Source organism: Epinephelus lanceolatus, chromosome 3, assembly GCF_041903045.1.
Source record: "Epinephelus lanceolatus isolate andai-2023 chromosome 3, ASM4190304v1, whole genome shotgun sequence".
Taxonomy (NCBI): domain Eukaryota; kingdom Metazoa; phylum Chordata; class Actinopteri; order Perciformes; family Serranidae; genus Epinephelus; species Epinephelus lanceolatus.
The window spans coordinates 39595394-39619943 of record NC_135736.1 but is presented as its reverse complement, the minus strand read 5'-3'; the positions used below and the strand labels follow the sequence as shown (position 1 = coordinate 39619943).

The 24550-nt window shown below is 41.4% G+C and overlaps 1 protein-coding gene across 2 annotated transcripts in view; it reads left to right on the top strand.

Annotated features, from left to right (window-relative positions):
* Positions 1-24550, top strand: part of grk4 (G protein-coupled receptor kinase 4) — a 59302-nt gene that overhangs the window by 25235 nt on the left and 9517 nt on the right. For both annotated transcript variants that reach the window (XM_033623791.2, XM_033623792.2), the window contains exons 3-10: positions 1953-2065; positions 3203-3280; positions 4670-4770; positions 12276-12368; positions 14621-14684; positions 14957-15097; positions 21621-21811; positions 24330-24367. In XM_033623791.2, the coding sequence (XP_033479682.1) occupies positions 1953-2065; positions 3203-3280; positions 4670-4770; positions 12276-12368; positions 14621-14684; positions 14957-15097; positions 21621-21811; positions 24330-24367 (819 nt within the window). The remainder of the gene's footprint in view (positions 1-1952; positions 2066-3202; positions 3281-4669; positions 4771-12275; positions 12369-14620; positions 14685-14956; positions 15098-21620; positions 21812-24329; positions 24368-24550) is intronic.

Here is a 24550-nt window from a genome sequence, read left to right as displayed (position 1 = left end):
GTGGAATCTAATATAAGTATGTGTTCATTAGTTAATAATCATCCTGCTTTTAGTACATTAGAATGAGTTGTTTATGTGTACACAGGTAGTATGTTTTCATCCATGAGGTCCGCCATGTTGCACCGTCATTGTTTCTACAGTAGCCCAGAAGGGACAAACCAAATACTGGCTCTATATAGGGCCATTTAGGTTTTGGCATGGCCACCCTAGTCAGAAGCCCCTCCATGATAAGTTATCAGAAAAAAAAGTGGGCACACATAAGCAAGTGCTGGTATAACTGCCCATCTACGTCGTGCGGAAAAGCATCCAAAAAACACTGTTTTGTACCATGAAGCTGCTTTATTAAGTGTTTTTACCGGTTTTAATCTCCTGGTTTGTGTGTTATGGAGAGGAAGGGACCTCTACGTATAATTTCACTGCTGTAACACTGAAGGAAATCTAACCGTGAGAAGTTTCAAATGGTTGCAATCTGTAATCCTTACCCATAGATGCCACTAAATCCCCCTAAATCTCACACACTGCTCCTTTAAGGGACAGCTCCTTCATCCTTACAGTAGGCTGTATCTGCAGTTACAAAGTTACTGGATGTGCATGATGCAGTAGTTTCTTTTAAAGGATGGGGAATATATCTTTAAAGTCCACTTAACAAAAATACACACTGTAACGTAATGTACATGTTTATAAAGTTGCTAAGATATGGACATTTGTGTTAGAGGTTCAAAAAATGTAAAAAGGGCCCATTTGCACATTGGGATTTTTTATTTTATTTTAAATGACGATATTGAAAAACCTTTTATTCCCAAAGACTTCTCTGAGGAGCTCATTTTTCATCTTTTTATCTTAAATGAAAGCAGGTTGTCTTTAACCATTTGGCACCTGGCGCACTGCTTCTCACATGGCAGATTTCACAAATTGGAGAAGTGAGCAGTTTTAAGCTGAGAGTAATGCATTAAGAGCAATGATGTTACATAAAATAATCGATGATGTTATGCTGCTTCTTGTGCGTATATGTGCACTGTGTCTCTCTTGATGGGGAGTTGGACAGCAGCTCTGCTCTGCTGTCTGCCATGTTCACACTTTAGAGAAGGCAATTAATATTTTCCTTAGCAATGATGTAGTATTTAACCACCCACAACTCGGGCTGGGTGACACAGAGAAAATCAAATATCACAATATTTTTGACCAGATACCTCAATATGGGACAATACTGTAAGGCTCACTTTTGATGCTTTCACAAAATTTTAACACAATGATAATAAGTCATCATCAGTAAATGTGAAAATAATGACCAAGTGGGTAAAGGCACATGATAGAAAACAGCTAGAAGAAGTCTGGTAAGTTTACTGCAGTGCATTCTTTAAAAAGACAACAGTTTTACAACATCCTTTATCAAAGACAATATCTAGGCGCATATCATTGATATGATATTAAAATAGCACTCAGCCCTACCCACAACGCATCCTCGTGGCCCTTTGTGTGTAGCAAGCCACGTGTATATGTGTTGTGAACCTGCCGATGTAGGCACATCTTAATATCTGAATAATGCACCCTTTAAGCGGCAAAAAAATACTGCACCGTTAACTTAAGATGTTGGTCAATGGCGCAGTCACTTTCTGCTGCCTTAAAGTAGAAATGCAATAACAATGGGCTTGACCACACCTTCATTTTATGACCAATATGCCCATGGGCACACAGATGGGCTCATTTGCTACTTACACAACATGGGCACTGGCTGTGAAAATTGCAACTGCATTGTTCTCAAACTAGCAAAGACAGTTCGCTGTGCTGTGCGCCGCTTTTCTCCAGGTGTAAGGTAGGGCCCTCAGACTTTCTAGACTCATCCCAGGGCTGCTTGTGGGGTCTCAATCGCCCGGTTTAGAACGATTGTTTTGGTGTATTTTGTAGTGTATTAACGTTTCTCCATCTGTCTCCCCCTCCTCTCCTCCCCGCAGAGAGGGACTACACCAGTCTATGTGAGAAGCAGCCCATTGGTCGGCTGTTATTCCGTCAGTACTGTGACACCAGGCCAGAGCTGAAGCGCTGCATTGAATTTATGGATGCTGTGGTAAGACTTTCATTGAACTTTTTTTTTTTACCATCATTCTGCTTATTCTTATAGCTCTCCCTTCTCTCACTCTTTAACTTTTCTGTCCCTGTTTCTCTGTCTCACTCTCTCTCATCTTCTTTGTCTCTCTTTGATTTCTCCCGTGAGACTCGGCCTGAATCGGGCCCTGCAGAGCAACAAATAGGAGAGGCAAGTTAGTCCTTGGTTCTTTGCCTGCTCTTGGCAGTAGCACAAGGTGGTGGGTGGGGTGGGCGTAGGGGGTGATTAGCGATTTAGACAGGCTGTCAGAGAGCAGACCCCTCCCCTTCCTCCATGCACTCCTCCATGAGGTCAAGCCCACGTCAGAGGCAGGTCCCCTGGGTGAGCAGGCAAACACAGGCCCGAGCTTGTGTCTCGGCCCCTGGAGGTATGCGAGAAAGGAAAACAGGGGGGAATCATGCTTATTTAATAAGAACCTACATCAGTCTTTTTTAAGGAAGGAAGACAGGCACACATGTAACTGCGCTGGGGGTGACACACACTCACACTGACTGACAAAAATGCAATAAATGAAACAAGCACCATTTTAGTGCTGAACATGTGCCGTTAGTCCCACTGAGGGCGTCATGCTTTGGCTGTGATGCACAGTCGCATTGCTCGGTCCCATTCCTCTCCACAGAGCTTGTTTTTAAACAAAACACACAGCTCAAAGCAGTCAAACTCTAGACCATCTCCCTGCCTACAGCCATATTTGACCAAAAACACAATCTGCGATGCGGTGAGAGCTGAGGCTTCATCCCAATAGGTGACGGATGTAATGAGCGAAGTGTGAAGATGAACATGTTTGCTAGTTTGCCGCTTTGACTAAGATGAGATGTTTTGTCACCAGTGCCATCTCTCTATTTGTCTGCGGTCTCACACTCGTTTCTATTTTCACCTGATGAAATGATGATGACTTTAATTTCTTCCTCTTGCTTGTTCCTCATTAACCCCTCCACCCTTTTGTCTCTCTCTCCATCCCCATCTCAGCCTTCCTCTCTGCCTTTTGGTGCCCGTCTCTCTCTCTCTGACCTTATTTGGAGCGATATTAAAGATGGCTGAATGAGTACAGCTTCCTGTGCTGTTGTGGTTGCTCACACGTCTGTTCTTCTCTGACAGGCCATGTACCAGCTAGCTCCTGATGAGAAGAGGAGGGACTATGGACTGAATGTTTTAGACACATACTTTAATAATGGGGTACGCTGCACACACACTCACTTAATGACAGAGCTGGTTGATATGGACAAGATGATGTTTGCTCACATTTACAAATGTGCATAATAAATCTTCCAGTTATTGAACTGCATGATTTCATTAATCAAAACAGTAATTTCAGAAATGTTTGTTTTTGATCTTCATGTGATTTATTGCTTTCTTTAAATATGTCAACATTACATCTTCACTTATTAATGACTAAACCAGGGATACACTGATTTATGGGCTGATATTCGTCTTGTTGACTGCCATCAGCCAATCAGCAATAAGATAACAGTCAGTTTTTCTATTGTGTCCATGAACTGTAAAAATAATAAACGTAGCTACTGTGACATCACCCAGTGGTTTGTGGACTCCGGCATGTCGCCATCTTAATTTTTTGGAGCCAGAAGACCATATTTAGGCGAGAGGCTGGTGCTGTGGAGGAGTGATGGGTGGACCTGACTGGGAAGTCAAGGACACTATCGGCAGATAGCCTGTCACTCCTAGCAACCTGCCCTTAATTATGCATAACTTAATGCCTTATTAAAATGTAAACAGATGAGTTATAAAAAAAAATCACACCTGTACAGTTGTCATGAATGTTGAAATTAGCTACAGAGATCAAAAAAATCAAACACGACGACAACAAAAACATGGGTACCAGCCCTGAATTTCATAATTGGTGCATCTCTAGACTTAACACATTTTTGCCAGTGATGTTTAATGTATGATCTGCTGTGAACTGTATCGACTTTGGACTTTATCCAAAGTGTATGAAGCCAGAGATGTGGCTGCAGCGGTATTAGGCGGTGTTTACACCTCTATTCTGGTTCTCTTGGTTGGTTTATTAGCATCATTGGTGGAGACTCTAACTGGATGTCATTTCTGATTAAAAACGGTGAGACACACCTAGAAATAATGTACAGGAAATGGGCTGTCATATAGTGCAAATCACAGGAAATGGGTTGGGTACATTTCTGAAGTTTTAGCTATTAATCAGTTTAGCTTTGAATGTATACGTGTGTCACACACCCATGTCACACTCTCTGGTTTTTCCTTGTTGTGTTCTCACCAAAACCACAACGAGATCTTTATTTTCATGCGTAGAGCACTTTGGTCCGTCGTAGAATTTACAGCATTCTCACCATCCTAAATGAACTGACAAATGAAACAAAGCTGAGGTGAGGTTTGACCACAGCCGTGATGTCATGCACTCCTAGCCAGACTATGCAGGTTCACAAACAGCAAGGGACAAGCTGACTGTTTATGTTTTGATCTGTTTTCTTAGCCCTTGCAGACAAATTACACCCCATCATCTCTCTTTGTTCCTGTCCCTCTGTCTGTGTATCTGCCTGCCTCACCCTCTGTCTTCTCTTTGTAACCCTCAAGTCGGCAGCCCATCTGCCAGACGTACCCCAGGATGTGGTGGCTGGGTGTCGGGAGAGGCTGGAGCAGAGTCCATGTAAGGATCTCTTCAATGACTGCACCAAGTAAGTCTCCCTCCAGCATATAGATTTAGTGTTTCTGTTATTCAGTATGATTGAGTCTGGCCATCAAAGTGCGGCGGCACCAATAGAGTCCTGTTCCTTCAGAAAGCGTGTGTGTGTTTGTAGACTGTGTGGACTAGTGCACCATGTCACTAGTGATGATGAGGCAGCTGGCACCTGGAGTGCAGTATTACGCACGCACACACACAGACTTGCAAACACACGCACAGTGGAGGCGAAGAAAAAAGAGCAGTGGGCAGAGAGAGCATCCGGATGGCTGGCATGAAAACAACAGCCACCTCAGTGTTCCCCGTACACACACACGCATATACACACAAACACAGATTTACAAACACATACACACACTCACACACACACACACACACACACACACACTCTTGCAGGTGTTTCTGCTTCCTGCTCTGAGAGCCAGGAGAAGCAAACAGACCGGGGATTATTACCCCGAATGTACTTCACATTGCACAGACTCACACACATTCACACACCTCAACGTAGCCCAATAATTTAACTCTGTCACAGTTAGTTTCTGTTGCCGGGACGTCAGCTGAATGATGTATTGTGAAATGTATATCATAAGTTGTCACATTGACCTCTGTGACAATAAATATGATAGTAACACTGTAGAAGGAAACTAGTTGTTTTAACTTAAGGCTAAAAAGTTGCTGCTTGAAGTTAGTGTCCAGGCTGCCAAAAAATTTCAAGTTTGCTGAATCTGAGAAGACAAGTTGAGGTAATTTTGCAATAATTAAAATCAAATAAACTTTTCTAGTTCAGTAAACTTAATTCAGTTGTACTTACAGTTCGGGTATAGCTAAAATAAATATGTGTGATGAGTTATAGTTGTGTTATTAAGCACCCAGCCACATTTGAATGATTAAAAAAGATGCTAATGTGTTTCAAAATCTTGCCACACCCGCCCACGGGAAAGCTGCAGCCTCTTTAAATTGTAGCGCTACAATGGATACTCCATCTAGCAGTTTTGTCAGACTTGTACAGCCGTACATATTTGAGCCACCAGAGCCAGAATCAGATTCGGAGCCAGGGTACACTGAGCTCCCCGAAAATAAACATGGCTCCTCTAAGTCTGCGACAGAATGGTAATTTTATTTATTTTTTCAAACAACAAACCTTAACAGCTTTAGTTCTTATATAGTGTAGGGGCGGGGCTTGTGCTAAGCTCCATTGCGTCATAGAGAAGACTTTTAGCCCCACCAAAAAATGCTGGATACAGAAATGGTGAAAAACAGTCTTAACTCCACATTTCAGTACTATATAGTGTTTTCACATGTTTCAACAAGTGTTTTCTAACATGTATAAAGTGTTTAGATGTGAAACTCTTACTTTACCCTGACATTAAGTCCTTCAGTTTACAGACCTCTCCAAGCGCAATTCTATCAGCCCTGCAAAACTTATGCTAACTTATGCTATTTCAGTTACTTACAAATATAAGCTATACTCTTTGTGATTGATAATAGAAGACCCTGTCAAAGCCTTGTATTAGTATGATTTTATGTGACAAATGATTGATCAAGTGACAGCTTGATTGAACTAAAGGATTTAAATACTACAACTAAATTAAGAAAAAGTTTTTGTTTTGAATTATTACAAAATTACCTAAACTTGTCTTCTCAAATTCAGTCATCTTAAAATGTTGAGGCATCCCGGACATTAACTTTTCCAAGTTAAAACAACTAGTATCTTTCTCCAGTGCATTAATTTTATTTTCCACATTTTCTTTCTTACTTTGGCTCACTTCAGATATGTCTGTATTCGTTAATAGTAGTATGAGCAGTTAGAGTTTGTTGATGTCTAAACTGAAGTGTGTGATGATTGGTTTGTTGAAGTTCTGCTTGTTTTTTGTAGCTTTTTTCAGTTTAATTACAGTAAATTGATGTGAGTAAATCGAGATTGGTGAGAAAGTCATAAAGCTGGTAACACAATAAATTTTGTTTATTGTCCTGCCCTAACCAGGAAACATAAAAAGTGCTTTCCATAGACAAGTAGGAACCAAAATGTTGCAGGATTGTGTAATCAATCTGGCAGTGACTTGGCAGAAAAAGACGTGACCCAGGTCTACTGCCATACAACACAATTTATTATATAAAACCATGTACAAAAACATACATAAATATATCACATCATTAAATAAGAAGCAGATCACAGTACAGTCCACCCCTCACTAAATCAGAGAGCTTCAGGAAAACAGACCCATGTTCCCATGTTCCCTGGCAAAAGCTGAATTTCTGTGAAGTCCCAACTTGTAGCCACACAGGCAGACAGACTTAGGTTGGAAATGTTGCGTCCAGCCTCTGATTCACTGAGCTTCCTCGGGGAATACCAGAATCTGCGAGAAGGAACTCCAGAGAAGTGGGAATTATGATCGGGAATACACTCAGTTATGTTCCCAGCCTGTTCGCCTGTTCTGGCAAAACACGTGGAGAGCTGTTGGATTTATAAAATGAGTAACCCATATGGGTGAGAAGCTGGTCATGCTGACTGCGAAAGACAGATACACTGATGGCGGTGTTTTTGTGATTTTCTTTTCTTTCTACGTTATCTAGTTTTGTGCAATGCAGTAATGTGGGTAGGGCTGGGCAGTGTTCAAAAGTGTTGATGCCAGTGCTGATACCTTGACTTACATACGGGTTCCTGAACAATACTTTAAAAAAGAAAATGAAATTACTCATGGTGCAAATCTTTAATTTTCAGTTTCTTGTGTGTGTGTGCGTTCGCAAGAAAGGCAGTGTAGCGGGACCTTGAGCTGGGTGAGGTGGTGGCTTATGTGTGACTGAAGCTGGAAACATCAGTGTGAGGTTAAGATGACCACAGCACACCTGTCTTCTCTCTTTGGCATCTCAGGTCATGGTCTGTTGGCACTGTTTCCTTCCCCTCTGCATGCATCTCTATTTTAACACCTCTTGTGTAGTCAAAAGGGCTCTGGGGAGGGCAGAGAAATGGTGCGAGAAAGCGAGAGGAGAGAAGTTTCACACTTGGTGCTGTGGGAAGCATCCACTCCATTCAGACTTCTTGACCGGATTGGAGCCAGTGAGAAAGTGATAGATAGACAGGCAGAAAGCACAGCATGAGGGGCGAAGTTAGAAAGACCCACAGAGAGAAATGACAGAAGGGCAAAAAGGAGAACTTGGGAAAAGTGAGGAGAAATGGAAAGAAAGTGTTAAGGAGAGCGGGGCAAAACAGCAGAGTGTACAAACATAGAACAACACACGCACATGTTTGTGTTACTGAAAGCCTCGCTGCTGCGGCAGTTCAAATGTTTTTGAATGGGATTCCTGTTCAAGTTCGGTCATCACTTCTTCCACTATCATTATTATTTGTACCCGGTTGTGGAATTTTTATTTTCTTTAATTTTCTTATTCCGATATGTAATCCTGACCCGGGGCTTATTCACTCTTTTTCTCAGAGGGAAAGCCTGTAGGAAAGCATGGGGCTGCACGTGGAAATGTGACTTTTGGCAGAGCCTCACACCCACTAGCAGAAATGTATTAGCTCACTCACGGATTTTCTTCTGCTGCAGTGGAACATACGGTTATGTCATACCAGGAGTAAAGCGTGGCCCTTCAGTACATGTGTATCTCGGTGTTTTGTGTATCGCTGGTCTTGACAAAGGTCTGTATGCTGATATTTCTTCCCTTTCTCTTTTCTTCTCCCACTCTCCTTCGAGTAACAAAAGCCATATTGTAGCTGTGTTTATTTCTACTCCCAGTGGTGTCTGTCTGAGGCTGGACTCCAAGCCAGGCACTGCTAGGCTGCTGCCTTTCTGGAGCCCCTTTCTTTAAGTGTCCAGGACCGGTTTTGTCTTGTAAGACTGAGGGAAGCCAGTGGACGTGATAAGTGAACGCTAATGAGAGTCTGGGCTGAGAAAGTTAAGTTATTCAGGCCATGGTCTGAGATTTAAGACAGAACTAGATGCAGGGGGAAAAAAGTATGCTTTCTTTGAAAGTCCAGTGTGTAAGATTTAGGGGGATATATCAGCAGAAATGGTATACAACATAAAATATGTATGTTTTCTTTAGTGTATAATCACCTGAAAATAAGAATCGTGTTTTCGTTATTTTAGAATGAGCCGTTTATATCTGCGTAAGGAGCAGGTACTCGTTCAGAGTCTGCCAAGTTGCACCGCAACGTTTCTACTTCTTTCCATTTTAACATCGCCACTGCAGTAAGCAGCCCCTACGCAACGAGCCAAACGGCATCAGAAAAATACTGCTTTTTAATATGAAACTGCTTTATGTAGTGTTTTTACCAGTTTAATTCACTGCATCTGTTTGTTTTTGAAAGAAAGAGACCTTTACGGATAATTCTGTTCCCATTAAAAACCTCCTGAATGTCTGGATCTTAAGTTATCAGAGAGAAAATGTGAGCGCACATTAGCAGGAGCTGGGCTAGCAGCCTGTCTATGACAAACTTAACAGCGTAGGACATACACTAATGTGTGAAGTGAAATTGCTTTACTGCTGGTTCATTTGTTTCAGAGAGGAGGAGACCTGTGCATATAATTTGACTCCCAGTAAAAAACTCCTGAACAATGAACACTGAAAAGGAATCCTACCTGGGAGATCACGCTAGGCACATGGGTTGCAATTTGCAATCCGCACCGCTAGGTGCCACTAAATTCTACACACTGCCCGCTTAAGACTGTATTGAAAACATGTTATTGTATCCGTTGAGGTTACAGGGCAAACCAGCACTTTGGAGGGTGTTTTAATTAGTTTTAATTTATCTTTGATAAACATGCTTTCATTACAAACCCTTGTGAGCTCAGGAACAGCAGAATAGAGACCAATAACGTCTTGTAGACGCTGAACTTCTCCTGCAAAGACAACTAGTCCGAATAGGTGGAATCTCATGTACAAAGCAACTGGGTCCCATGATGACATAATTCAGTTTTCTTTTACACAGCAGAGGGTGCTTCCCTTGTGGAAACTCTCTACTCTCGAGCCTTGTGCCAAGAACAGCCACCCCAGCGCTGTTGGTAACCACAGGCAGCTTTCCTCATCCTCCTTAGTGATGAAGTAATTTTAAAATATGGTCAAGGAAAATATGCTTGCCAAATATGAGCATCTCTTCAACATTTTGGGTGGTAGACGACGGATATCTGCTGTAACTTTGGTTTTCAGTCATGTGCTGAAGGCTGGCAGGAGAGATTTTTTAGCACACAGGTCAGCAGGAGAGAAAGTGCTGCTGGTGAAACAGTTGTTGTTTGCTATGGTTCAGGAGGAGTACAGCTCACCTCTGAAACGCTCTGCACAGAACCTTTCTGTGGTCCTGGAGTTAATGTTTATGCACACTGCTGTGGCAGTTCTTTTTTACATTTGATTGAACCCCAAACTAATAATATTGATCGCAAGTCTCAAGTCTTTTTCACTTACAGAAATGTAATCAAGACATTTCATGTTGTGCAATGAATCTTTGGGAATGTGATGGGGCTGTTGATTAGTACCAATGATTAGACAATTGTTTGGCCAGATATCAAGGTTCTTTAGAATTTATTTCACCTTTGAAGGCTGTTCATGTAAGGCAAATGGCAAAAGTAGAATTATACTCTGTGTTTTTTTGGATCGTACATTTTTACCAGATGTTTCTGTTTTAATCAAGTTAGCTAAATTTCTTGCTCTGAATTACGCAAACAATTTTTTGATCTTGTTTGAATTGTGCCATGATTTTCACGTTTGTCAATTTAATCGATCATTTTGCAAGAAAGTCGAGTTTATCATATGTTTGTCATGGTACCATTTATTTTTGTGTGAAACTGCTCAGTGAACTGCATCTCTCGTCTAACACGACGTACGTCACCAACACTAGCTAGCTTGTTAGCTACGTAACTTAGCGTAACGTTGTCTTGCCTGATGTGTTTTATCCAGCGACTCCTGGTCTGTTCATCAGCTGGGAAGTGAAAGATTGAGCAGGACCTGTTGCTCGATTATGCTTGATTATCTTGAGTTAACCATAGATGATAACTACATATCGCACCCCAAGGTGGCGTAAATTCATTTCATTGGAGTTGCTTGCCTGGCGCATATGCCAAAAAAAAAGTTTCTAGCTTCTGGGTGGGTTAACTTCCGTGGCATGCGGTCCGCTGAATATGCACAGTAGTGTCTCTTCTGCTGGCCCCACCTGTGAGTTCCAGCTCAACTCAAGGACTTAACATTGTGATGACATCATGGATTTTTAAATCGATTATTTTGGCTCAAAGAATATTTTACAAATACAAAACCCCCATGTATCAAACATTTACACTAGAAAGAGTCATAATTGACCTTGTTTACAGTTCGAGGTGTGCTGTCAACAGTTTTACAGACATGTCTCTTATAACGGTGGTCTATGGGGAACCACAAGCAGAGGGCCATCTAGTTCCACTACACTGGAGAGAACGCAGACATCTCTACGGCTTATGTCACTAACACTTGACAACTCATAACAAAACAATCTAGGTTGATAAATGGCACTGGGGGTAAGAGGAAAACATGTTTTGGATTTCAAGATGAACTGTCCCTTTAAAAATGTTATCTGTTGACATCACAGACAGCAAGGACAGTAGATATAGTAACCACAACATTTTTGCTGACCTGCATTATTTCCCTCCACAAGCCTTGAAGTAGCTGTGTCATACTGTTCACTTCATGTCTGTTTGGTGCAGCAATGTCAAAGAGGACATGGTGTTTAAGTCAAACAACATCTGTAGTCAAAGCAGTGAAAGAGGACACTGATATGAGAGGCTGGCAGGGTCATGTCAAAGAGTCATGTTCTTACAACTCTCAGGGGAGTGACGTTTGACGTATGGTCAGGAGACGATGAGGTTGTGACCTTTGGTAACCTTTTCTTCCCTCAAAGAACTTTAACTCTGCGTTATGGTGGGTGTCAGTTGCCTCACTCCTTTTACCTACGGCAGGACTTTTCCAAATTTCAGAGGGGGTGGTTATGTCTGAATATATGACATAATCGCATAGATTCAGAAAGACTCACACCCACATTCACGTGCGAAGGAAAGTGAGATTAGATGTTCCGCTCAGCCTCCTGCTCAGAGAAAACCGGTTTCCCCAAAATCCCCTGTTTCCTGGTTGAGTTGAGTGGAATGTCTCCGTTCAAAGGCATTTTTCATTTTTCACGGTGGTGTACCGGCGCTGAGTTTTTTCAGTCTTTCCACTGAGAACGGCTTTGAACCGGAACACAGCCGGCAATGCCTGAACTCACACACAAACACACAGATCTACACAGACACACACGTGTGTGATTCAGGGGGTAGTCAGATAAAGAGGATGTGTGTGTTTGTAGTCATTGTAAAGGTTAAAAGGCGTTCTCTGGGGAACGCAGGCCAGATGTCTGTTCATCTGTGTGGAAGATTTGGCAAGAAATTTTACATGTGCTTGTTTTTTTGCTGTTGTTTTCTGGTGACATGTACACTGTTACATCTTTATAACCTCATTATTAAATGATCACCAACGCTCTCTCTCCCCCCCTCCTTACAGAATAGTTCGTGATTATCTGAGTGGAGCTCCATTTTCCTCCTACCAGGAGTCCATGTACTTCTCTCGCTTCCTGCAGTGGAAATGGTTGGAGAGGTGGGTAGTCACTGCAGATTATGCACTTGGTGAAGCAGACATGCAAACCATTCCCTTTTTCTACATAAAAATGACATCTGACATATTCAGACTTTTTATTTTTGGGGGAATCATCATTTCTAGAGGGGAAAAAACTACAGATAATTAAGGTGAATATTAATGAATATGATTTAAAGAAATTATGAAGGTCATCACATTGCAAAACACTGCAGTATTGCACTTTATACAGCAGTTAGCTCTGACCAAGTAATTACATTAGACAAGAGTGCTGATATAGAGTGTAACAGCAGTGAGACCTCTAATCATACACGTATCAGTAACAGTTTATTACATGACTAGTGTCGAAACAAATTTTGCACTGCAAAGATGAACATATTTCCACAAAAAACATTTGAGTTAAATCATGACTGGTTGTCAGAAGAGCACGGAGGGAACAAAATAGGCCTGGATACTGCACTGCGAATCTCCAGGTGTGCCCACATGACATCATCCTACCGGCTACTGTCTGTTCACGCTGTTAACTAATTGAAATCATACCATACTGACTGTCAACAGACTGTTATGTCACTAGCTGAACAATAAATAGAAACACACAGATAAATATACACGATACAAATTAGCTGGCCTGCGGTAATGTGTAGACCTACACAAAGTAGCACGCTTAGCACCGTTCAGTCTCAGTCCAGCTGAGGAAATATTTGGATTGGTGGAGCAAAAAATCATTTAATAAACAAATAAATCATAATCTATTTTAAGTTTAAGTTTATTTACTTTATTAATCCCCTGAGGGGAAATTCAATGTTTTCACTCTTGCTTGTCAATTACACACAGGTCTGAAAGACACACACATGCACAAACAGGACCTATACATGATTGGGGGGTTCGGTGCCTTGCTCAAGGGCACCTCGGCAGTGCCCAGGAGGTGAACTGGCACCTCTCCAGCCACCAGTCTACGCTCTATATTTTGGTCCGGACGGGGACTCAAACAGGCGACCCTCCGGTTCCCAACCCAAGTCCCTATGGACTGAGCTACCGCCGCCCCACTTTTACTTATTACTATTACGTTATGAAAAGCGCTTGTAGAACTGTTGTATAAAAACAATGTCAGACTTACTATCTCAGGCATTCGACCTGCAGCCTCATGCCTACGACCGAATCGCAGCCATAATGATATTCCGTGCTGTATGACAGGACTCCCTCTCGTCTAATATTGCGTAGTTGAATATAGTAACAACCAGGGCTGCACAATTAATCAAAATATTATAGAAATCACAATATAGCCAAGTGCAATATCTAGATTGCAGGATCTGCAATGTTTTAGAAATGTAAAATGTCTCGGCCTTCAACTCATAATCAAGATGTAAGGGAACATTCTTGTTAGTTTGGTACAGAGGACAGCAAAAAATCAAACCATTGTCATTAGAAAGTAATTTCTAAGTAAAAACGAAATGCAAAAATTACCGTTCCCACAAAAATCATGACTCATATCGCAATTGCAATATCTGTCAAAATTATTGCAATATCTTTTTTTTTTGGCAGTTCCTGCAGCCCCAGTAATAACATTTTTAATAACATTCTGTCAGTAGGTGCAACCCTCTCCGCTAGGCATAGTCCAATTGGCCAGAATCTGCATGCATGCAAATGAGGTTTATTAGACTAGTGCTGCTGTACAACCCTGCATGGTTGAAGGAGCAAAGTGTGACAAGATGAGTGCAGACAAAAGTGCAAATGCCCGCCAGCCATCTGGCAATATTTTGGGTACAGGAAATATGAAGTACTGTGCAAGTCTGATTCAAGAACTGACTACATTTTAATATCTGTTTATGTATTGCAAGTAATATCATCATTACGATATTCAACATTGTTATTGCAAATCGCATATTCTCCTCATATCGTGCAGCCCTGATGAAAACCTTATCCAAGGCAGAAAAAAACTGCTCACAACAAACAGAACAGGATACTGTACATAGGGACTAGTCACAGGAAAGATGTTTGCACTAAAACACAAAGGTGGTGCTGCCAATCAGCGTTTTTTGTGTGTCTTGGTAAATAATTGATGATGCTTTGCATAATGGCTGGGTAACAGAAGCAGGGTGGAAACAGCAGTCATCAGAGAGGATTAATAATATATTAGAGCATTACTCTGTCTGCGACATCACATGGTCTGAGAGAATGACATAACCTATCTGTTATTTTATGTCTCTTTTTGTCTCTCTCTTTATCATTTCTCTCTTTTCTTTCTGTCCCCGCAGGCAACCAGTAACCAAAAATACCTTCAGACATTACAGAGTATTAGGAAAAGGTGGATTTGGTGAGGTGAGTGTCACTGCAATCAGAAAGTAATACACGAGGGGTTGTTAAAGTTTTTGTGATGGATACAGAGCCAACATTATGTTTACTGACTTGGCAAGTTTGGGAATGAGACGTTAATGATTTACATTACTACAAGCAACCTTTAGAAGTTGATGTTGGGTGGGGAAATGGGTGGTGTGACATATTAACTTGCATTAGTTATAGTTTTTAAGGTATGTGTGTTTTTTTTACTTGCATCTGTGTGTGATCGTGTTTCCCCGCTTCCTTTTTTCCAGGTTTGTGCCTGCCAAGTACGTGCCACCGGTAAGATGTACGCCTGTAAAAAGCTGGAAAAGAAACGAGTGAAGAAAAGAAAAGGTGAAGCAATGGCACTAAACGAAAAACGCATTTTAGAAAAAGTTAACAGTAGTTTTGTAGTAAGTACTACTTTTTTCTTATTCAACCTTTCAACAGAATTGTATCTGTGTGTGTGTGTGTGTGAGTGAGTGAGTGAGTGAGTGAGTGAGTGAGTGAGAGCATTGTTTGTTATGGCTCCAGGATCCTGCAAATGAAATTGAATGGCGTGTTTGCAAAGGCTGTCGATCAGCTGTTAAAGACAGTCGCTGTGACTCCAGCTTTGTTTGTTTAATGACGTCTGCACCAGGTGGAAGAGCTAGGGAGTCGCTGTGGAAAGAAACACGATGGGATAAAGTACAAAAGGGGGGAAAAATAAGTCACATGATATTGTGATTATTGACCAGTTGCAGGTGACTGCATACTGCGAGGGTTTGCAAAAAGGTCGACGAGTTCAGCTGTAACCAGCTTGCAGACACAGCTTTAATCAAAACCAAATGCAAATTCATTGTAGCAAACCTGCGATTTTGCCTGTGCAAACATGCCGAATTAGATTTTATTTGGAGCTTTCTGACAGCCTTTAATCATCTGTGAATGTGTTGTGCAATTTGATTGAAATCTATTTGCTGCCATGTGATTCTTAATGTTTTCATGTGTTCTTGATGCAGTGCTGTTTGAGACTTATGCAGAGTGGTGGTTTTATATCTGTGACCTTTTACACGTGCATGTCATTGATTGTGAGGAAAAACAACAAACATGACTCTGCACCTACTCTGGTCACACACATTTTAACTGTCTAATTTTAAGTTTGTGCTATAGCCTGAATACAATGATGGATGTCACTCTATGCACACTCAGCTAAAAACTAGACCAGGGACACGATAAGGATAATTACTTCATCAATCTTATTTGCAGTGACCCTCGAAACTGAGTCACAGTTCATCTAGATTCCTTTAAGTGTCCAAATGTCCTCTCAGCTTGAGTTCATTTGGGGCCAAATCAGTTATTGGACATGATTTAGATCAAAACATGTCTCTAATCAACGGAAATGTTTATGTCAGAGCAGAAGCCTGAGCGTTACATTCAAAGCTGTAGTTGGTAACTTTTGTAGAATTAACTTTTTGTTATAATTGTTAAAAAGTCACTGTATTCAGAGAGCAGTACATGAGACAGATAATCTGTGAAAAAAAAAATACTCTGCCCATTGTAGTGCTTCTAATGGCCTTACAGCACCTGAAGGAAAACAAGCCAAGGAGTCTTGAACGCAGCTGTCAGTCATGTCAATCACTGCTTGTGAACTGCAGTGAAACTGTCAAAGTAGGCAGCGCTGATCAAATAAGATCAGGATTCTGCCACTGTGTTGTCTATTTCTCACCTCAGATGTTTTCAGAAACATATTTCAGTGTACTGTTCAGCTGTAAAATGAGAAAGTTGGTCCAGCTGGTGGGCAGTGCTTGGTGCACTGCTCCACTGTTTTCAACATGGCGGCAAGGTCACAGAGGTTGAATCCAAATGTCCGGACTTCACCTCACTTGCAGACTGGCTTTGCGGATGCGTTCCCAGGAAGTCTGGGAGTGCTGAGGGCTGAGTTATAGTCCTGTACATTTTTGTTCAGTCACAAAAAAGGCTATATATGGGATTTATATCTTGTTATCTGCAGGGACAGATGAGTAAGCACTGTTCATCAACTTTTATGAAATATATATTAATATGACAGCAGGAATAGTTGACCGTCTCCACAGCAGCGAGTAAAACAGTGTCGAGGGCTGTCTATCAACCGCTTGCAATCTCTGCCCTCGCAGACTTTACGTAATGACAGTGAATATGTCACACTAGTACGTACAACTGAAGTCCACAAGGGCTCACTCCGCAAATCCAGAGGGTGGACATTTGGATTCAGCCCAGCTTTCTCATTTTACAGCTAAACAGTACACTGAAATATGTTCCTAAAACATTTGAGGCAAGAAATAGGCAATGCAGTAACAAAACGCTGGTGAGCTTGACAGTTTTACAGCAGTTCACGAACAATGATTGACATGATTGACAGCTGCGTTAGAGACTCCTCGACTCTGATTGGTTGTTATCGGTGAGTCGCAGTCAGATTCTAGCGAATGCCATTAGCAGCAAAATGGGTGAGAGAAGAAACATGATTTTTTTCGCAGACTATCTGTCTCATATGCTTCTGTGTCACCACCTTGTTTCCAACTATATTTTTAGGGAACTGCCGAATTTCAAAGACAATGCTACGGAAGCCCAATGTTTAGAGCAATATGAAAACAACTTCCAAAGAACTTCATCAAAGCATTGCAGGTCCAATCATTGGGAACAGTATTAAAACTGCTCTTCCTTTTTGCTCCACCAAAGCGGCACCTTACTAACATTAGTAAAATCCTGTATGGTGCTGAAGTTTCATAATAGAACAACAGCATGTAGGAGAGAGCAGTGCAGTGTCCTGCTCCGAGCATGTGAGCAGGCACAAAAAAAGAAATCATTACCCTGCCACTGTACCATCATGCCTCAAGCTCTTAATGGTGGCGTAGCTCTTGGCTGATTTTCCTATGGAGGATTTTTATAAATTGAGCCATAGTCATGAGTAAGCGGTGGTTTTTGGCTGGCGCTGTAATGCCAAGCCTGAACGCTTTTTAGGGAGTCACCTAGCTTTTCATTTCTTCCATGCCGTACCAAAGTACTGAAGGGCAGAAATTTACAGTTGACAGTCCATTAACATGTAAGATGATACATTATAGGAACAGTTAAAGACCTTAAAATGAGATGGCAGTAATTTCTATAGGTGATAAATTGAATATAAAAGAGATGTGACAAGTTATTTTCATTTAATTACTATGATGGAAGTGCATAAAATACAACTAAAAGAAGGGAGATTGACTTTATTGGTGGATATTTTCTTAAATGAAATATGACTAAGACAAGTAGCAATTTGTCAGCTCACAAACTTAAAATATGAACCACCCTCACTCCTTCTACCTCAGTGTGTGCATTTGATGCAGTGGATGTGTGTATATGTCTCTGTTTTTTAATTTTGCTATCATCAGTCCTTTTACATGAAAATGAAATGCCTGAATTTTAATGCATGTTGACATCAGGAGTCAAACGCTGCTGGAAAACCAGTAATGTGTGCTTCTCTTTCCATTTTGTCCAACTCTACACACACAAAACCTCTCAGGTGCTCCGGCAGGAAAAGAAAACTTAGCTTTGGCTCTGTGTTATTATTGTTCCGAAGACAAGAAAATTACAGCAAGTGCTCGTTTTACATTCTTGAAACATGGCGAGAAGCTGCTAGAGAGATGAGCATGTTAATTTCTGGTCTGTGTGCAGTGTGTACTTTGTATATGTGTACCTACTGTAGAACACAATGTTCTGCTATTTAATTGTACAGAATGGAGATATTGATCTTTCGTACAGTAAGCTGGACTGGAAGGGAGCAGCAGAGCCTCACAGCCTCTCCATGTTCTCCATTTGAAGCTAATGGATGTGTTTGAGTTGTACTACGTTTTGGATTAGTCGGTTTCTGATGCAGTGTGAGCTATGTTGCACGTCCTTGTTTTGAGTGAGTCATGGCAGGAGCATGTGTATGGGCATGCACACACACACACACACACACACACACACACACACATACACACACGCACACAGAGGCTGGAGTGGGCTTGTTACAGAACCTCAGACTTGCAGCTCTTGTCACCTGGGATTGGCACATGATTCTGTGTGTGTGTGCGTTCGTTCTCTGTGCTGCAGGCAGAACTGATGACTCTTCATATGCCTCTCTACCTACGAGAGCAGCTCTGTTGCCTAGCAACACTGACCAAACAGCAGTAGCAAGGAGAAGAGTCAAGTGCTCTCTCAAACCCCTCATTTCTCTCTCTCTCTCTCTCTCTCCAGCATTTTTCTTCTTTACCTTTTTTTGATCAGTGCATCATACTATTAGTTGATACATACTGCTGCCTTACTGTACGTTTTAACCAGTAACCCATCCACATATTCAGTGTGTGGGTGTGCATATCATGTGTATGTGAGACGCAGGGCAGGATGACCCTGTTCTAAAGTCTCCAGCAGGTGAAACTGAGGTAGAGCTGCATTGTTCTGACGCTATCACTTGAAATGTTTTGATACTGGTGCCAATATGACAAGTTGTTACAGATTTGCAGCACTTTTCCCCCTACACAAGTCAGAGGTCTTTCTTTAATGTTGTCTTATACAACCTTCCTAAAATCTAAAAGGTTTACATCATAATTGTTCGATCACAGAATTACACAAAGTGTGATTTCAGTAAAATTTAAAGGTCCAGTGTGTAGGATTTAGGGGTATATATTAGCAGAAATGAAATAAAATAATTGTGTTGTCTTTAATGTATAATGAGCTGAATGCAAGAATCATTGTGTTTTCATTGCTTTAGAATGAGCTGTTTACATCTACGTATATCATCATATTACACCACCATATTTCTACAGTGGTTTTCGCATCGGCAACCGTGGTTAGCCGCCCCTCCACAATGAGAGCATGGGAAAAATGGTGATCTTGTTTTCAACAATATAACACCTGCGATACATTCAGAGTGAAATACCTAAATACAAAAACTTGCATGTTGTCCATCTTTATTCCCCCCACCCCCGGGAAAAACAAGTTGTATTAAACTAAAATGACAGTATACATACATGTATACATGGGCAGATACACATTTCAGACATACATAAGCAGAGTAAATCAAAGTAAATCAAAATGTAAACATAAGTACCCACATGCATTCATACAAATAGATTTACACATCAGTCACAGTTGTCTATAGCCAGTCTACTTTGTAATTTCAGTTATTGAACATCATACAGTTTTAGCGTTTTCATATGTCAGAAATTGTCGCCATATCCTATAAAATTAACCTGTAGAGCCACCCAGCTTACACCTTATTTTCTCAAAGTATAGTAAACTCATAAGATCACCATCCCACCTCCTGCTTCTGCTTTGTAAGTGTAAGGCATCTAGCAATTAAGGAGGCAAAGACAATAGCATTTGTATAGTGTTTGGGAATGCAGGGTTTTTTTTAAACGTGAAACTGCTTTATTCAGTGTTTTTACCAGTTTAAATCACCAGGTCTGTGTGTTTCAGAGAGGAAAAGCAATTATTGGAGAAAAACAGTGAGCACACATTAGCAGGTGCTAGGCTAGTAGCTTTTTCCAACATACCAAATAGCATCAGAGGAACACTGATTTGTAACATGAAACAGCTTTATTCAGAGTTTTTATCGGTTTAAATGACGGGGTCTGTTTGTTTTGGAGAGGAAGAGCCCTCTGCAGATAATTCAGCTCATGGTAAAAACCCCCTCAGCACCTGGATCAGAAATAAGTTGTGAGTTATCAGAGAAAACAGTGAGCGCACGTAGCAGTTACTGCGTGAGCAGCCTGTCGGTGGTTTGCCAAACCGCATTGGAGAGGCACAGATTTGTAATGTGAAACTGCCCTGTTTAGTGATTTTACCAGTTTCAGTCACCTAGTTAATTTGTTTTTGAGAGGGAGAGACCTCTGTAGATAATTTGACTCCTGGTAAAAACCTCCTGAGCATTGAACACTGAAGGGATTCCAACTGGGGAAAGTTTCAGCTAGTTGCAATCTGCAATCCTCACCAATAGATGCCACTAAATCCCCCTAAATCTTACACACTGGACCTTTAACATATCTGATCAAAGAACAGGTAAAGACTAACCCTTCTCTTACTTTCCTGTCTAAGAAGCTTATGATGATTAACCTCATTTGAGAGTGAGTAATTTTCAGTAAGCCGATTGCTTTGGGTTGCCAGTTCTGTGATTTTATTGCATTAGCATAGATGTTTGGCATTAGCGGACATTTTGATGGCACAATTGAAATACATTTAGCTTCTTCTATTACTGGGAAGCTTCCTGACACCAAGCCCAGTGTGAGAGGCATTGTTTTGCGGTGCCAAGTTCAATAGATTTGTCCACTGCTAATGAGTAAACATGGTTTTTGGAAGTGTGCACAAGACTGTTTGCTTTGGCTTGTAGTTCATATTTGCGTGTTTGTTTAGGTACGGTATGTATATGTGTATGTGCTCGCCCATAAGAATTTTTCCCATCCCCTCTTGTGGTCCCTCTTCGACTGTGTAGTTTGAAGCAGATGGGATTCTTCCCGATGGCAGCAACATCCTGCTTGTACACAACAGCACATGCACACACACTATACCCTGCGTGTCACTGACCTACAGGGAGGAGGGGAGAGAGGGGGGAGGCTGGTGGGAATGAAGGGAGAGAAGAGAGATAGATGGTGGGATTAGAGGGAAGGGACACGAGGTGATGGAGTAAGAAGTGGAAAAGAAGTTTCTGGTTTTCTGTGATATATCTCTCTTTGTTTCTCTTTGTATACATTCCTGACATTCCATCTTGAATAATGGATGATTATTTTGGGCATTAAATAAACCAGATTAAACAATCATGTTCCTCTAGGCACCCTGTCTCTTACCACTGCTCTTCCCTCTTCCTCCTCCTCCCCCCTTCCTTCTCTCTTCATGCCCTCTTCTACACTGACTCCTTGACTCGCTCCCTCACCTTCCTCGTTCCCCAAAATTTGCCTCCCTCTTCAGGTTAGTCTAGCATATGCCTATGAGACCAAGGATGCGCTGTGTCTGGTGTTGACCATAATGAATGGCGGAGACTTAAAGTTCCACATCTACAACATGGGCAACTCGGGCTTCGACGAGCAGAGGGCCATCTTCTACGCTGCTGAGATCTGCTGTGGCCTTGAGGACCTGCACCGTGAGAGGATAGTCTACAGGTCAGAAACAGTCCTGGGGCAGTTGTAGATGGGGGATTAAGTGAAACAAGAAGACTAGGAGATTTTTTTTTTTTTTTCATCATACGATTTCTGTTTCGGAGATTACTGTAGGCGGGCCATGTTTCCTGTCTAGCCCCTGGTGCCTTCACATGTTAAGACTACAGTAAGCGTAGAGGCTTTAGGAACATTTTTTAGTGGTATTTTAAGGATCTCTGAGGACCAATGCTGTGAGGTTTACAGCCCCAGAACAACATTATGTAAGCTTGTTGTTATACAATAGACTTTGCCTAAAACTGGCTAAATGTCCTGGCCTTTAAAGGGGCACTCAACTGATTTTACACAGGAAGTTTAGATGAGAGGGTGAGAGGATTTTCACTCCTGTCCCATCGCACACCCGCAAAACAAACCTTTGCCTTTAATCTTTATTTCCTCTTTATATGTTTTTCGTATGCACCAAACATGAAGACAAATTCCTTGTAAGTGAAAACTTACTTGGTAATAAACCTTATTCTGATTCTTACTGCTACAACCACATGTCAAGTAACTAGCGCTTAGTCCGTTAGCTCAACATTAACACATAATGGCAATGACCATTGATGCACAGAAGTTAGTATCGCGATCACGATAATATTATTAACAAACGATCCATTTTACTTCACATGCTTAACATAAAACAACGTGTGCTCATACTTGCAGGCAGACTTCACATTGTTAGCTCTATATTGTTGTTGTTATTCCTCTCGCACCTGCTATTGAAATGGATTCCCATCCTGCGGGAATGCCACAGGAATCCCATGACCCACTGGATTCCCAAAAAAATATCAGCCTTTGGTAAAATAGCTTGTCACAAGAAGTGGCAAAAATAGTTGTATGATGTCCTCTTTAAAGAGAACTTTAAAGACAAACTGGGGAGTGGGAGTGGGGAGTTTAAACGAAGAAGGTTTTTACCAGGCACTGACTGTGGTGACAGAGTGCATCTTTCTGTTCATTTCCTATGGAGAGCAGGAGAAATAGTTGTGCAGGGCATGATGACAGTGTTGCGGCAAGTCTGAAGGAAGGGTTGCAGTGAGTTCGCTGATTCACAGTTGCATAAAGTAGACTAGATTCAAGTGTAAGCAAATGAGTCTGCCCAGCACGACACCCCTGGCCTACGAAACTTGGACCGAACTTTCAGACTCGGCGATGTAATTCTAAAACAAAACAAGACTCAGCACTTGCATTGCCTATTTTTCGCCTCAAATGTTTTTCCGAAATAAATTCTGTTGGATTGTTTAGACAGAATAACAAAAACTGTATGAGCTTGCCGCCATGTTGTTTTCAGCTAGCAGAGAACCAGGGACCGCCCAACTAGCAGCGCGTTTATCCAGTTAAGTGAATCCCACGATAGGGTACACTAGTGTGAAGCCCATCAAGCAGCCAGTTGAGAGGAGCAGCACGTCCCCTAGCATCCACACCTGATTTTTTTTTAATATAACATAAGGGTCCAATTTAGATGCTATTCAGTTGCATCATGGGAAATGTAGGATCTCAGATTTAGAAGCTTGACCAATACTAAGAGCTAAAAGTCGTTATATATCAGCCTCTCCTGCTTCCATTACCAGTCTCTTACACATGACCAAACTTTATAGAAGTGTTAACAAATCAGCGTAATACTCATTTAACTCTAAGACAATCGACAAAGCCAACCAGTCCAAGAGGTCCAAAACAACTCATAAGCAAACTCCAGGTCTGGCTATTTATCCTGGCTCTGGTGTTATGAAGAGCAAGAGTGTTTGCGGTAGTGCAAGATTTGGGAAGAGTGCAAATGGAAAGTCCTGGATGATGAAGTGTCACTGGATTAATGGTGCACTGATTTCACTGAGGTGTCATGCACCTGTCACACTCAGTGGAGCCTCAGAGTAATGCTAAGATAAACACTGATGTTCTTAGTGGACGCTCGCACCCACATGCACATGGCCCACATAGTCATATAAACACAGTGTTCCCTGATCTGTGCATGTGTTACAGTAAACTTCGCAGATGGCACTGTGGTGGAGCTTGGCATCGGTTAGCAGAGTGTCCGAGATTTCACATTTTATAGCGCTTATAATGAATAAGAAACTTTTTTTTAAGACAACGATTCGGCTTTAAAATGGTTGACGTAAAGTTAAATAAAGACGTGTCTTTAGGTTAACGGAAAAGGCCTTAACATATGAGTTTTGAGATGATATTTATGAAAAGACACTGACTTTATAAGCCACAAATCCTCAGTCAGGCTGTTGTAACTGTTGAAAACAGCCTCAGTAAAATAAAACACATGATAACAAATAAAGCAAATACAGTTATCTGGGCAGATAAGCCATGTATTAATCCACATGAAAGATTGTAGAAGCACCCGCGCAATAAAAGACAATGAAATGTCAACAAAGTGACAAGTTAATAAAGGTTACAAATATTTATCCAGGGTTTTATTGTTATATCCTCAAACGTAAGTTCTATTATTATACAAGCACTATATCAACTCTTTTTTTCCCCATAGGGATTTGAAACCTGAAAACATCCTTCTGGATGATCGTGGTATGTTCCTTTTTTTCTTCTTCCCTTGATGTAACCCATACCTCACAAGGTACAAGACACACAGTTTATAACTTGGTGCTTTATGATGCGTAAGCACAGCAGCAGAATGTTGCCCCGTCTTTCACAGGCTGAAAAGCCATCTCTCCAAGTTCTTCACATCACGCTCTCTCCTCTTCCTCTGAG